This window comes from Hemiscyllium ocellatum, chromosome 18, assembly GCF_020745735.1.
Source record: "Hemiscyllium ocellatum isolate sHemOce1 chromosome 18, sHemOce1.pat.X.cur, whole genome shotgun sequence".
NCBI lineage: Eukaryota > Metazoa > Chordata > Chondrichthyes > Orectolobiformes > Hemiscylliidae > Hemiscyllium > Hemiscyllium ocellatum.
Window position 1 is genome coordinate 41,573,081 of NC_083418.1, and position 14,126 is coordinate 41,587,206.

General features: G+C 39.5%; 1 protein-coding gene across 1 annotated transcript in view; it reads left to right on the top strand.

Moving 5' to 3' along the window:
• Positions 1–14,126, top strand: part of sbf2 (SET binding factor 2) — a 551,470-nt gene that overhangs the window by 449,658 nt on the left and 87,686 nt on the right. The window contains exons 23-25 of the mRNA XM_060838903.1: positions 5,102–5,229; positions 8,056–8,231; positions 11,151–11,299. Of these exons, the coding sequence (XP_060694886.1) occupies positions 5,102–5,229; positions 8,056–8,231; positions 11,151–11,299 (453 nt within the window). The remainder of the gene's footprint in view (positions 1–5,101; positions 5,230–8,055; positions 8,232–11,150; positions 11,300–14,126) is intronic.

A 14,126-nucleotide genomic window follows, 5' to 3' on the forward strand; every position in this document is an offset into this window, starting at 1 on the left:
TAAAACGTTAAGAATTCAACATATGCACTTAATTATAAAATTTTGCATTTATGATGCAAAACTGTTTCTAGCCAATGAGTAAAGCATTTGGCAGATTTTCACCAATTTCTTGGGACTTGAGTGTTCTTGCAATTATAGTTTAACAATTGAACAATAAACAATAAACCAAGATATGCAGCACCTTAATTCTTCACGGTTATCAGGTTCATGTTGACTTATGTCACAAGTGCTGAATTGTCTTCTAGTGTTACATCACTCACAAACTTGGTTATTCTATTTTGATTTTTTAAGTAGTAGAGAAATATTCCATTTTACACTTTGAAAATCATTAGACAGTCATCTTATCAAGATTACTTCTACACTACAAAATAACTAATTGTGAAAGCGTCTATATAACACATTTGGAGAGGCAATTTTTCCCACACAGAAGGTAGTTTGTATCTGGAATGAACTGCCAGAGGAAGTGGTGGATGCAGGTACAGTTACAATATTTAAAAGACATTTGGACAGCTACATGAAAAGGAATATTTAGAGGGATATGGGCAATATGCAGGCAAATGGTATGAGCTTAGTTTGGGATACTTGGTTGGCGTGGACAAGCTGGACTGAAGGGTCTGTTTCCTGTTGTATAGTCTCTAACAGACAATTCTACTATCGGAAAGAACTGTTTTGACAGACTCTTTTTCTTGGCTGACGTCTTTTATCTATACAATTGACCTGGTGAAGAGTTTGTTGGTGAGGGATTGCATATTGTTTTGGACTCAGATGGTCGAGAGGAAATTTGATAACCGTAAATAAATTACACCTGCAGCACTAAGATCTGGTATATGGAGGTATTTCTGTTTCAGAGAATAAAAATGGGTTGTTTCCTAACATCACAGTATTCTCATTATTCCTCTACATTCAAGTTAATATATAGCAGTCTATGGAAGTTTAACTTGATATCCAACATAGAAATGAAAGCAATGACCATTATTATTTGGGATTTACTATTTTGTAAGTTTAAAGCTGTGAGTAGCAGACATCTTTAAAAAAAACACTGCCTCATCATTAATTGCCTGCTCAGTGATACCTGCTTGAATGTACATTGCTTATTGAGTCAGAATTGTACAGCATATTTTGCAAATTCTGGAATAAAGTCATTTCAGAACATGTAATAGAATGACTGGAAGGAGAAAAAAATACATTTATAAAGAGCTTTTCACAATTAGATTTCCTATTGTGATATTGCTTTCAGTGTTTATGTGTTAATGAGCCAGCAAAGTTGTGACCTATAGCCATGAGGAATCCAGTTTGTGGAATGCAAAATGAGTGTGTGCAGCTATATTTCTCTGTAACTACCATTGGTGAACTTCTATAATAATTCTTATAAGTAAACGTATCTTGGGTTCAGTTTACATGAAAATCTATGTCATTTACCGGTCTTGTGTGAAAGGTAATTGTTTGTAAGGAGATCAACACAAGAAAATGATGCCAAAGTGTTTTTTTTACACTAAAGAAATACTTTTAAAATGTAGTCACAGTCGCAATATAGGAAACATATTAGTGCATTTCAACACAGCTGGCTCCCACCACAAACAGACCACATTATATATGACTGCATAATCTGATTTTATCATGTTGGTTGAGACTGTGTTTAAGTCTTCTGCTTCAGAATGGTGACATTTTTTACATCCATCTGAGGGTAGGAGGACATAGTTTCATGTCTCAAAGGCAGCACCTTCAAAACTGCAGCACTCCCTCTAAATTGTACTCAAGTGTAAGCAATAATTTTTATGTTCATAACTTGGAGTGGAGCTTTAATGTAATGTGAGAAAAACTTTTCTCACTCAGTGAATAGTTAGGATCTGGAATGCGCTGCCTGGAGGCAGGTTAAATTGAAGCATACATTAGATGATTATTTGAATAGAAACAATGTGCCATGGTTGCGGCAAAAATGCCAGGGGAGTGGTGCAAAGTCATATGCTCATTCAGAGAGCCAGTACTGTTAAGAGGGTGGCACAGTGGCACTCTCAGCACCAGGAGCTGGATTGAATTCCAGCCTCGGGTGACTTTATGGAGTTTGCACATTCTCCTTATGTCTGTGTGGGGTTCCACTGAGTGTTCTGGTTTCCTCTAACAGTACAAAGATATGCAGGTTAGGTGGATAGCCATGGGAAAGGCAGGTTTAGAGGGATAGGGTGGAGTGGGTCTGGGTGGGATGCTCTTTAGAGAGTTGAAGTGGTCTTAATAGGCCGAATGGTCTACTTCCATACTGTAGGGATTCTATAATTCTGTGAAGGATGGGCCAAATGGCAGCCTGTTGTGACATAACAATTTTATGATCCCTGCATTCACAATCTCTGACTCCGATGAGAGTGATGGCATCTTGATACATGATTTTATATGTACATTCATTTTTGTGTTTATTTATTGTTGTTTATTTGACAATACTATAAATAGAATGGACAAATCTGAAATAGTGAACATATTTGGGGTGGCACAGTGGCTCAGTGGTTAGCACTGCTGCCTCATAGCACCAGGGTCCCAGGTTCGATTGCAGCCTCGGGTGACTGCCTGTGTGGAGTTTGCGCATTCTCCCCGTGTCTACGTGGGTTTCCTCCCACAGTCCAAAGATGAACCTGTCAGGTGAATTGGCTATGCTAAATTGCCCATGCTAAATTGCCCATAGTGTTAGGTGCATTAGTCGGAGGGAAATGGGTCTGGGTGGGTTACTGTTCAGAGGGTTGGTGTGGACTGGTTGGGCCGAAGGACCTATTTCCACACTGTAGGGAAGCTAATCTAAATTCATAGCTTTCAATGTGTTCATAAAAGGTGTCAGATCTCGCAGTGGGAGAGCACTTTGGTGACAGTGATCACAGCTGCCTCACATTTAGCATAGCCTTGGAAAGTGTAAGGAGCAATTACCGAGGGAAAATATTCAATTGGGGAAAAGGAAATTATGATGCTATCAGACAGGAGTTGGGAAGCATAGACTGGGAGCAATTGTTCCACAGAAAGGGCACAGCAGACATGTGGAGACTATTTAAGGAGCAGTTGTTGCGAGTGATGCACAAATTTGTTCCTCTGAGGCAGGTAAGAAGAGGTAAAATTAAGCTACCTTGAATGATGAGAACAGAGGAACTTCTTGTCAAAAGGAAGAAGGCAGCTTATGTAAGGTGGAGGAAGCAAGGATCTAGCACAGCTTTAGAGGATTACAGGCTTGCTAGAAAGGAGCTCAGAAATGGACTGAGGAGAGCCAGGAGGGGGCACGATAAAGGCTTGGCAAGAAGGGTTAGGGAGAACCTAAAGGTGTTTTACTCATACGTGAGGAATAAGAGAATGATCAGGGAGAAGGTCCAGCTGATTAGGGATAGCGGACGGAACTTGTACATGAAGTCTGAGCAGATGGGGAAGCCCTAAATGAGTTTTCTGCTTTGGTTTTCACCAATGAAAGGGAACTTGTTATAAATGAAAACTTAGAGGAGCTGGGATACAGTCTTGACCAGATCAAGATTGATGAAGTTGATGTGCTAGAAATTTTGGAAAACATTAAGATTGATAAGTCCCCAGGGCCAGACCAGATTTATCCTAGGCTGCTCCGGGAAGCAAGAAAGGAGGTTGCTAAGTCGCTGGCGAGGATATTTGCCTCCTCACTCTCAATGGGAATCGTACCAGAGGATTGGAAGGAGGCAAATGTTGTTCCTCTTTTCAAGAAGAGTAATAGGGAAATCACTGGCAATTACAGACCAGTCAGTCTTACATCTGTGGTCAGCAACGTTTTGGAAAGAATTCTGAGGGATAGGATTTATGACTATTTGGCAAAGCATAGTGTGATTAAAGGCAGTCAGTATGGCTTTGTGAGGGGCAGGTCATGCCTCACAAATCTGTTTGAGTTCTTTGAGGAGGTGTCAAGACAGGTCGATGGTCGAACAGTGGATGTGATGTATACGGACTTCAGCAAGGCATTTGATAGGGTTCCTCATGGTAGGCTCATCCATAAAGTCAGGAGGTATGGGATACAGGGAGATTTAGCTATCTGGATTCAGAATTGGCTGGCTGACAGAAGGCAGAGAGTGGTTGTAGATGGAAAGGGTTCTGCCTGGAGGACAGTGTTGAGTGTCCCGCAGGGTTCTGTACTTGGGCCTCTGCTCTTTGTAGTTTTTATAAATGACTTGGATGAGGAGGTTGAAGGGTGGGTTAGTAAGTTTTCAAATGACACAAAGGTTGGAGGTATCGTCGATAGTATAGAGGGCTAATGCAGGCTGCAGCGTGACATAGACAGGATGCAGAGCTGGGCTGAAAATGGCAGATGGAGTTCAACCTGGATAAATGCGAAGTGATGCATTTTGGAAGGTCGAACTCGAATGCTGAATATAGGATTAAAGACAGGATTCGTGGTAGTGTGGAGGAACAGAGGAATCTGGGTGTGCAAGTACATAGATCCCTCAAAGTTGGCACTCAGGTGGATGGGGTTGTTAAGAAAGCATATGGGTGTTTTGGCTTTCATCAAAAGGGGGATAGAGTTTAAGAGCCGACAAGTTTTGCTGCAGCTCTACAAGTCCCTGGTGAGACCACATTTGGAATATTGTATCCACTTATGGTCGCCCTACTATAGGAAAGATATAGAGGCTTTGGAGAGGGTGCAAAGAGGTTTACCAGGATGCTGCCTGGACTGGAGGGCTTGCCTTATGAAGAAAGGTTGAATAAGCTCGGACTTTTCTCTCTGGAGAGAAAGAGGAAGAGAGGAAACCTGATAGAGATGTACAAAATAATGAGAGGAGTAGATAGAGTCAATAGCCAGAGACTTTTCCCCAGGGCAGGACTGACTGGTACGAGAAGTCCTTGTTTGAAGATATTTGGAGGAAGCTATAAAGGAGACGTCAGAGGTAGGTTTTTTACACAGAGTTGTGAATGCATGGAATGCATTACCAGTGGTGGTGGTGGAAGCAGAGTTAAGCGACTGCTGGACATGCACATGGATAGCAGTGAGTTGAGGGGTGCGTAGGTTGTTACTATATTTTACATTAGGATTAAATCTCAGTACAGCATCGTGGACCAAAGGGCCTGTTCTGTGCTGTACTTTTCTATGTTCTATTAAAGTTGTTTTTGATTTGTACAGTGGGTGAGCAAACAGTAGTTCGGAGTTTTCCCATTGCATCAATGACAAAGGAGAAAAAGATAAGCATACAAAATCAGCTTCAACAAAATATGCAAGAAGGACTACAGATTCGATCAGCAACCTTTCAGGTATACTTTACCACAGATTCATAAAATAGTTGCGGCACAGAAAGGGCTATTTGGGCAGTGGAGTCTGTATACTTCCTACATAGCTATGAATCCCACTCCCATTCTCTCCCCCAGTACATAATTTTATTCCCTGTTTATCCAATTTTACTTTTGAAAACAAATTTCCCATAAGATTTCATATTGTAATGTGTTTTTTAAAAAATGTCTTTCCCTTGTATCACTTTTCATTCTTTTGATGTTCTTTTTAAATCTTTATCTCCTGGATCTCCAGCATTCCACCAGTAGGAACATTTCCTATGTGAGCGAAACTGATTGTATAACATTTCCTGATAATTTTCTACACTTCTATCGAATGTCCCCTCCATCTCCTCTTCTCTTAAATAAACTCCAGTCTCTCAGTTGATCCTCCTACTTTCAATGATTTGTGCACAGAAAGTTCCAGATCTCTGCTTTAGCACACCTTTCAAAGTCATGCCCTTTATTTGACATTGACCTTACTTGTTTTCTTATCAGGATTATTACTTCGTACTTCTCAGCATTAAAGTATACCTTAGTGAGTTGTAAGAAGATTTGTAGCTCATGTTGAGGTTTTTGGATGTAGGTTTGCTCGCTGAGCAGAAAGGTTCATTTCCAGACATTTTGTTACCTTACTAGGTAACTTCTTCAGTGGACCTCATGCAAAGTAATGCTGAAAATTCCTGCTTTGTATTTATGTGTTTGGGTTTCTTTGGGTTGGTGATGTCATTTCCTGTGGTGATGTCATTTCCTGTGGTGGTCACTTCCTGTTCCTTTTCTCAGGAGGTGGTAAATGGGGTCTAACTTGATGTGTTTGTTGATATCAACCCAAAGAAACCCAAACATATAAATAGAAAGCAGGAATTTTCAGCATTGCTTCATATGAGGTCCACCGAAGATATTACCTAGTAAGGTAACGAAACGTCTGGAAATGAACCTTTCAGCTCAGCAAGCAAACCTATATGCTTAAATTGTATCTGCCATATATATATGCCCATTCCACCAACTTGTCTATATTATGCTGAAGTCTGTCATCACCCTTCCCACAGCTCCAAGTTTTATGCCAACAGCAGAGTTTGAAATTTTACCCTGTGAATCCAAGTCAAAATAATTAATCTAGATGATGTTATGGATTAGACCAGGCCACTCAAAACATTCTTAAGCAGGTAGCCCAGACCATAATTTTGCAATTAGTTTTGCTAAGTGCACAGTGAAAGTTACCCAGAGTAAGTTAGCGAGGTTGACGACCAGTTTTAAAAACAGACAGATTTATTTGCAACATTACACAATGAAACACAACAAACAGAATAAAGAATCCCTAGGGAGCTCAGTCTACCCAAACTACACTTAATTATGCTCTTCCGAATATACATAACAGTCCCAATAAGCAAACCCCCTTAAAACACAGTTCAAAAGAAAATGGAACCGATGCCTACAGGTTGAAGTTAGAAGGGCAAAAAGAGAGCCAGTTCACTGCTGAACTTCCAACTAGTTCTGAACTGAACTGCTCAGCTAAGGAGCTGACCACTCCCTTGCGTTATACAAGTTACTTCTAAAATATGACTGCTTTGGCCTGAAGTCTCATCTGTTTACATATAAACAAAAGGCGTCTCAAAATCCTTTTCATCTCTGTACCAAACTAGTCTAATCGGAGCCCATCCTGTTTTAAGACCCTCTGCAAAAAAATCAAGGACACATTATCCTTGAGAAAAGGAACAGCTTTTAGAAAAAAGGGTCCAGCTTTGTGACAATGAAGATGACAGGGTCCCAGTTCTGACACTTGAGAGAACCACTCAAGTGTAATCGATGAAGGATGGAACTGGAATCAATCTTAACACACAATTTTCTGAATTGCATATTACAAGGAAGCACTTGCTAACGCAACAACCCACAATTTGTTTCTTTCTGTTTATAGACTCACAAGTGAATCCAAAATTCAAGCCCATTACCTACATACAATGAAACAAATTTATTTTACAATTACCAAACACTATTGCCTTCAGTCTGAAAAGTAAATGTACACACGTACTCTCCATTTCCTGTCACTCAGCCAACTTTACATCCATGTTGCTATTTCCCCTTTTATTCCATATGCTTTGGTTTTGCTGACAAACCTGTAATGTGACACAATTTTAAAGGCCTTTTAGAAGTTAATGATTACATGAACCTCTGTGAATAATCTCCCTATTCTTACCAAAAAATGTAATCAATTAGTTAATCAACTTGTTTTTACTGTGCTATTGTTACTAATTTTAAAAAAAAATGCAAGTTGCTTATTCAGTATCTCAGTCATACCTTCTCCTTTCACAGTCTCCTTTTTGAACCATATTACTACAAGCTCTTTTTTGATCATGCAGAGTAATGCTTTTATGTTTGTTGGCATTTTCTTTTCACGATTTGAACTATTTAAATTGACCCTATTTCTCACTTGTATTAACAAGTTGGCACTTTGCTTGCTACTTTTTTCTACTTTGTATTCTCTATCTCTTTTATTATTTCAGGGAACTCTGCATTTGGTTGTCTTTCCTTTCTTGCTTTTGGAGATGATGCTTTGACTGTATTTATCAATCATGTCATTAAAGGCAGCCTCTTGTTAGCTATAGTTTTGCTTGTCAATGTTTGTTTCCAATCTACCCAGAGCAGATCTACTCTCAACCCCTGAAATTAGTTGTCCTCCAACATAATATTGTTATTCTAGATTACTCCTTGTATATTAATGTTTTGATGTTAATCCTTTAAAAAGTGGTGCACAGATTTATTCTGATATTCTAGTACCAAACAGTAAAATACCTACCCTATTTATTGTTACAGATCATTAAAGTAGCATTTGATGAAGAAGTCACCTCTGAGATGGTGGAGATCTTCAAAAAGCACATAATGAAGTTTCGGTATCCACAGTCAGTCTTCAGCACTTTTGCTTTTGCTGCAGGTCAAAATGCACCCCAGATAATTTTGCCAAAACAGAAAGAAAAGAATACTTCTTTTCGGTGAGTTTAAGAAAGTAGATGGATTATGAGGTCACTATCCTAATTAAAGCCTCAAAGATGTTAATGTTAACATAACTTCAATGCTAATCATAATTTTGTGATCATGGCTGTGATTTGTTAGAATAGAAATGGTAATAAGGAAACAGTTGCTTTGTTCTTCCATATTTACTCATGGGAACTATTGTGTTGTATTTCTACATTAAGCTTGGAAGGTGGAGCATTTTAAAACAAATCAAAATGAGAAATTAGCAAACTATTTTCACCGTAAACAATGCTCCGTATAGCAGTTGACTTGCATTTAAGCATTGTCTAGATTGACCACAATTCCTTAATATGAACCTTTTTTAACAAAGTGGCCTTTAATATAAAGTTGTACGCAATTAGTTAAATGTTAGTAAAGCTTTTAAAATGATGTTTCAGCAACCAAGAGCACAATCAAGTTTTAGGTTGCAGGTTAGATTAGTAATTCTACTAACTTTGTAACCTTGACTATACCACTATGGGGTGTCAATTGGAGCTTGCCTGAGCGAGAAGTAAAATAAGCCAGATTTATCAGTGTTCCACTTGGAATAGCCTTCCAGTGGCCAGTATAAAAGCAGGTTTGCAAAAATCTTGGAGTTACAGGAGTTGTTTCATAAATAAGAAAAATGCAGAGTAACATGAGAAATTATCTGTGTTTTCAGCAAATGCATATTATCAAACCAAATTGAAAATTCATATTTAAAATGTGAGTTTGGCAACAATACATGTAGGGTGGAATCTTCTGCTCCTGGTGGTGGTGAGTTTGGAGTAGGGATGGGTACTTAATTAGATAGGGTGTTGTCTTACCTACAGTTCTCTAAATTCCTGCCTCTGTTAGAATCAAAATTGCAGGTGGGAACATCCAGGATAAATATTCCCATACCACTAGTAATTGAGCTCTTAAATGGTCAGTTAATGTTCACTGATGGCCTCAGCCTACTGTTACTAGGATTATTCCAACTGTAGGAGGGTCTGTCGTCATGTAACTTGCAGTACGAATATAACCCGAGGGGCAGCTTGTCACCTGAGATGATGCAGATTTCCCCATTGAATGCTGGTGTATCGAAGCTTAGAAAGCCTATCAAAATTAGTTAATTATTTATGTTAATTTTTTAAACCTTTCAGGAATTATTTTTCAATGCAGAAAATATTTCTTTTTTAGCTGTGCTCCTATTTAGAGTGGTGAACATTTTGACTTTAAACAAAACATTCCATCTATTTTGTACTTTCAACCACCTTTGCCTTTGTTATGTGAATTGCAACTTCTTTTGTTTAATTGGAGCACTGCTTAGCGGTCTTATTTGATTAGATTAGATTAGATTACTTAGTGTGAAAACAGGCCCTTTGGCCCAACAAGTCCACACTGACCCGCCGAAGCGCAACCCACCCAGATCCATTCCCCTACATTTACCCCATCACCTAACACTATGGGCAGTTTAGCATGGCCAATTCACCTAACCTGCACACCTTTGGACTGTGGGAGAAACTGGAGCACCCGGAGGAAACCCACGCAGAACGGAGAATGTGCAAACTCCACACAGTCAGTCGCCTGAAGTGGGAATTGAACCCGGGTCTCTGGCGCTCTGAGGCAGCAGTGCTAACCAATGTGCCGCCCACTTATACAATGACAAAATAAATGTTTAAACTAGTTTAAATCAGTTTTGCTTTTCGACATAATCAACCAAGAGAAATTTATTATTAAAAAGTTAATGGCGCAGATTTAATGCTACTGACTGGGTTTCCACCTCACACATTAGAGAACCAGTTTGAGCCACGAATAACTTCTGTGGGAGAGTGTTTTAAGTGACATTGGGTAGCATCTTATCTTCCACACAATGAAGACCCCACTATTGGAAATGGCAACCCCATGAGCTGTGTCAATTAAATGCCAGCAACTGTCTGTTGCCATGAGTGAAATCGAGTGCAGTGCCTGCTGCCACTGATGCTCCAGCGCCCAGGCTGAGGATTATCACTAGATCTCTGGACATAGGTGGCTGGGGAGGGATGGGTTTGTGAGGGCTGGGTCACCAATGCTGGTGTGAGAGAGGCACAAAATGTGTAGAAGGCTGGTTGTCAGCAACCCTTTCCCACTTTCCTGATTTCCTGATGCTGGGTCCTTTTGACATACAATAAGTGGCAACCCTCCAATCACCATCCCCCAAGTGAACACTGTCAACAGGAATTGTTGGATGACCTTTGGGAGGCAGTGGGAAGCCTCGTGATTCCCATTATATTCCTGAATTATCGTTAAACTCTGGTGAGCTCAAATGAACTTGCTCTCTATTGGCTCATAAATGAGTCTGATTGATATCCTGCAGTTGTAGGTGGTGAGGTTCCACATCAAGTCTTTGCCACCTTCAGTTTAATTGGGAACAGTTTTCCTAATATCAGGATTCCAATGTAGATTCTGTCATCTGTCCTGATCATCATTGCCTTCCACCTGCACCATAATCCCCACTGGTGTGGGCTCTATTAACTTCTGCTCAGTAGCTCAGACTCTTACCCTTTGATGTAAGTAAAAGTGGTACTGCTGAAAGTAAAATCCCAGATGGAGCAACAAATGACTGTTGCCTATTTTGTGTGTAGAAAATACTTAAAGCTATTTGAGATATTCATTAACTTCAAAGAAAATTCTGTTTCAGTTTTGTAGTTGATTGATGTAGAAATTACATACTTAGGTAGTTTATTTATTGGAATGAACAACATATATAATTAAATAGTCATCCATGTGAAATTATGCTGAAATGAACCACTTCTTACTGAATATTTTTAAGTTATTGAGGTCTGGTTGTAAATTTTTCAAATATTTCAAGTATTCAACATATTGTTCCCAAAACTTAGAAAAAAAACTGTTTGTTTCATAACATGTTTATTGACACTTTTTGAAATGATTTCTAGCACCCTTTCTAAGAATATTGTAAGAAGTGCAAAGAAGGCTGGTAAAATGACCATAGGTCGTCAGTACACAGTGAAAAAGAAGCCAATTGTTTTGACAATAGATGAAAGAGGAAATCGATCAGGCTGGAATGAAGAGGATGATATTTCAGGTAAGATGGGAAATAGTGACCTTACAGAGGTTTTTTAAAATTCATTCATGGGATGAGGGCATTGCTGGCTAGGCTGGCATTTGTTGTCCATCCTTAATTGTCCAGAGGACAGTTAAGAGTGAGCCCCATTTCTATGGGTATGGAGTCACATGTAGGCCAGACCAGGTAAGGATGGTGGTTTTCTTCCCTAAAGGACATGAGTGAACCAGATTGATGATGGATTCCTGGTTACCCTAGACTCTTAATTCCAGATATTTATTGAATTCAAATTAATTCAAATCTGCCATGGAAGGGTTTTGAACCTGGGTCCTCAGAATATTACCTCAGTCTCTGGGATAAGAGTCCAGTGATAATATCACTAGGCTATTGCCTCCCTTTTCAAACATCAGGGGCATGAATAGGGTAAATAGACAACGTCTTTTCCCTGTGATAGGGAGTCCAGAACTAGAGGACATAGGTTTACGGCAAGAAGGGAAAAATTTAAAAGGAACCTAAAGGATAACCTTTTCACACAGAGGGTGGGCCACGTGCTGGCCAATGGGACTGGATTAATTTAGGATATCTGGTCAGCATGAACGTGTTGGACCAATAGGTCTGTTTCCATGCTGTATGTCTCCGTGACTCTATGACTCTGTAGCAAACAGTGGGGAAGTGGGAGATCATTCACCTTGGTCCCAAAAAAGCAAAATTAGTGTACATTCTAGATGATGATAAAACTAAGAACTGTGGAACAGGAAAGAGATCTTTAAGTCCAAATACATCGATTAAGGTAGACTAAGGAATATAGAGTTGTAGATTTTTTTATCTCAAGGTGGCTGGGTTAGAGTGAAAACCAAGTTCTCCATTACTTCAGTTGATATGTTTGAAAATAATATTAGAAAGTTTTTGAAGAAGAAAAATTGTTTCAGGTTTCAGGGCTATGAGTTGCTGTTGCAGAGAATGAGCAAGGTCATGACAGTATGAGCCAATTGGCTGTTTCCTCTATATTAACCATTCTTTAAATTGTTGATCTGCCTGAGAAGCTTTGTTTTAATGTTCTTGCATTAAAATTGTCATTGTCGAGCAAAAGAAACCTTGTAACAGCAATAAAACTTTGTATTTGTTTCAGCTAGATAATGTCCATTGTATTTGAAGGTCAGAATGGTCTGGTTTTTGGAGTAAAAATATCCATGGGGCTAAAAGTGCTCAGCAGTATTAAAATGTAAATTGAACAACTGCTTCCAGAGGCCACACATGTATGAACAAATATGGAAGTCAGGATGTTGCTATCCCCATACCAGTCCATGGTATCTCAATGAAATGTTGGGCATTGGAACATATGAAATGGCATGAAGCTGTAAATGCATGATGTTTGGGCTTTTCTATTCAAACATGACAACATTTGTAACAGTGTGATTAGTCTTAATCACTACCAAGCAACCTTTCATGCATTGAAAATTGACTTTTGCAAGATCTTATTCATTCTCCAATTTTTGGAGGTTTAAACAATAAAAGAATTTAACCATTTTTAATATTGATTTTCTGATGCTACTTTAACTCAGAACATTACAGCTCAGTACAGGCCCTTCAGCTCCTCGATGTTGTGCTCACCTGTGGAACCAATCCGAAACCCATCTCACCTACACTATTCCATTCTCGTCCGTATGCCTATCCAATGACCATCTAAATTCCCTTAAAGTTGGCGAGTCTACAGTGTAGGCAGCGTGTTCCATGCCCTGCTACTGAGTAATGAAATTACCTCTGACATCTGTCCTATATCTATCACCCCTCAATTTAAAGCTATGTCCTCTAGTGGTAGCCATCACATCCGAGGAAAAAGGCTCTCACTGTCCAACCTATCTCACCCTGTGATTATCTTATGCCTCAATTAAGTCGCCTCTCAACCTTCTCTCTAACGAAAACAGTCTCAAGTCCCTCAGCCTTTCTTCGTGAGACCTTCCCTCCAACCAGGCAATATTCTAGTAAATCTCTGAACCCTTTCCATAGCTTCCATGTCCTTCCTATAATGTGGTGACCAGAACTGTACACAATACTCCAAATGTGGCCGCATCAGAGTTTTGTATAGCTGCAGCATAATCACATGGTTCCAAAACTCATTCCTTCTACCAATACAAGCCTTCTTAACAACCCTATCCACCTCGGTGGCAGCTTTCAAGAATCTATATACCTGGTCACCGAGATCTCTCTGCTCATCTACACTACCAAGAGATTTACCATTAGCCCCTTACTCTGTATTTCTGTTACTCCTTCCAAAGTGAATTACCTCACACTTTTCCGCATTAAACTCCCTTTGCTACCTCTCACCCCAGCTCTGCAGCTTATCTATGTCCCTCTGTAATCTACAACATCCTTCGTCACTATTCACAACTCTAATGACCTTATTGTTATCTGCAAATTTACTAACCCATCCTCCTCTGCCTTCGACCAGGTCGTTTATATAAATGACAAACAACAGTGGACCCAAAACAGATCCTTGCTGTACCACACTAGTAATTGAACTCCAGGATGAATATTTCCCATCAACCACCGCCCCCTCTCTCCTCTTTCAGCTAGCCAATTTCTAATCCAAACTACTAAATCACCCTTAATCCCATGCCATGTATTTTGTGCAATAGCCTACTGTGGGAAACCTTATTTAACTCCTTACTGAAATCCATATACACCATACCAAACTCTTTACCCTCCCACCTGCTTGGTCACCTTCTCAAAGAATTCAATAAGCTTTGTGAGGCATGACCAACCCTTCACAAAACCGTGTTGACTATTCCTAATCAATTTATTCCTCTCTTGTATAAATCCTTACTCTTATAACCCTTTCCAACACTTT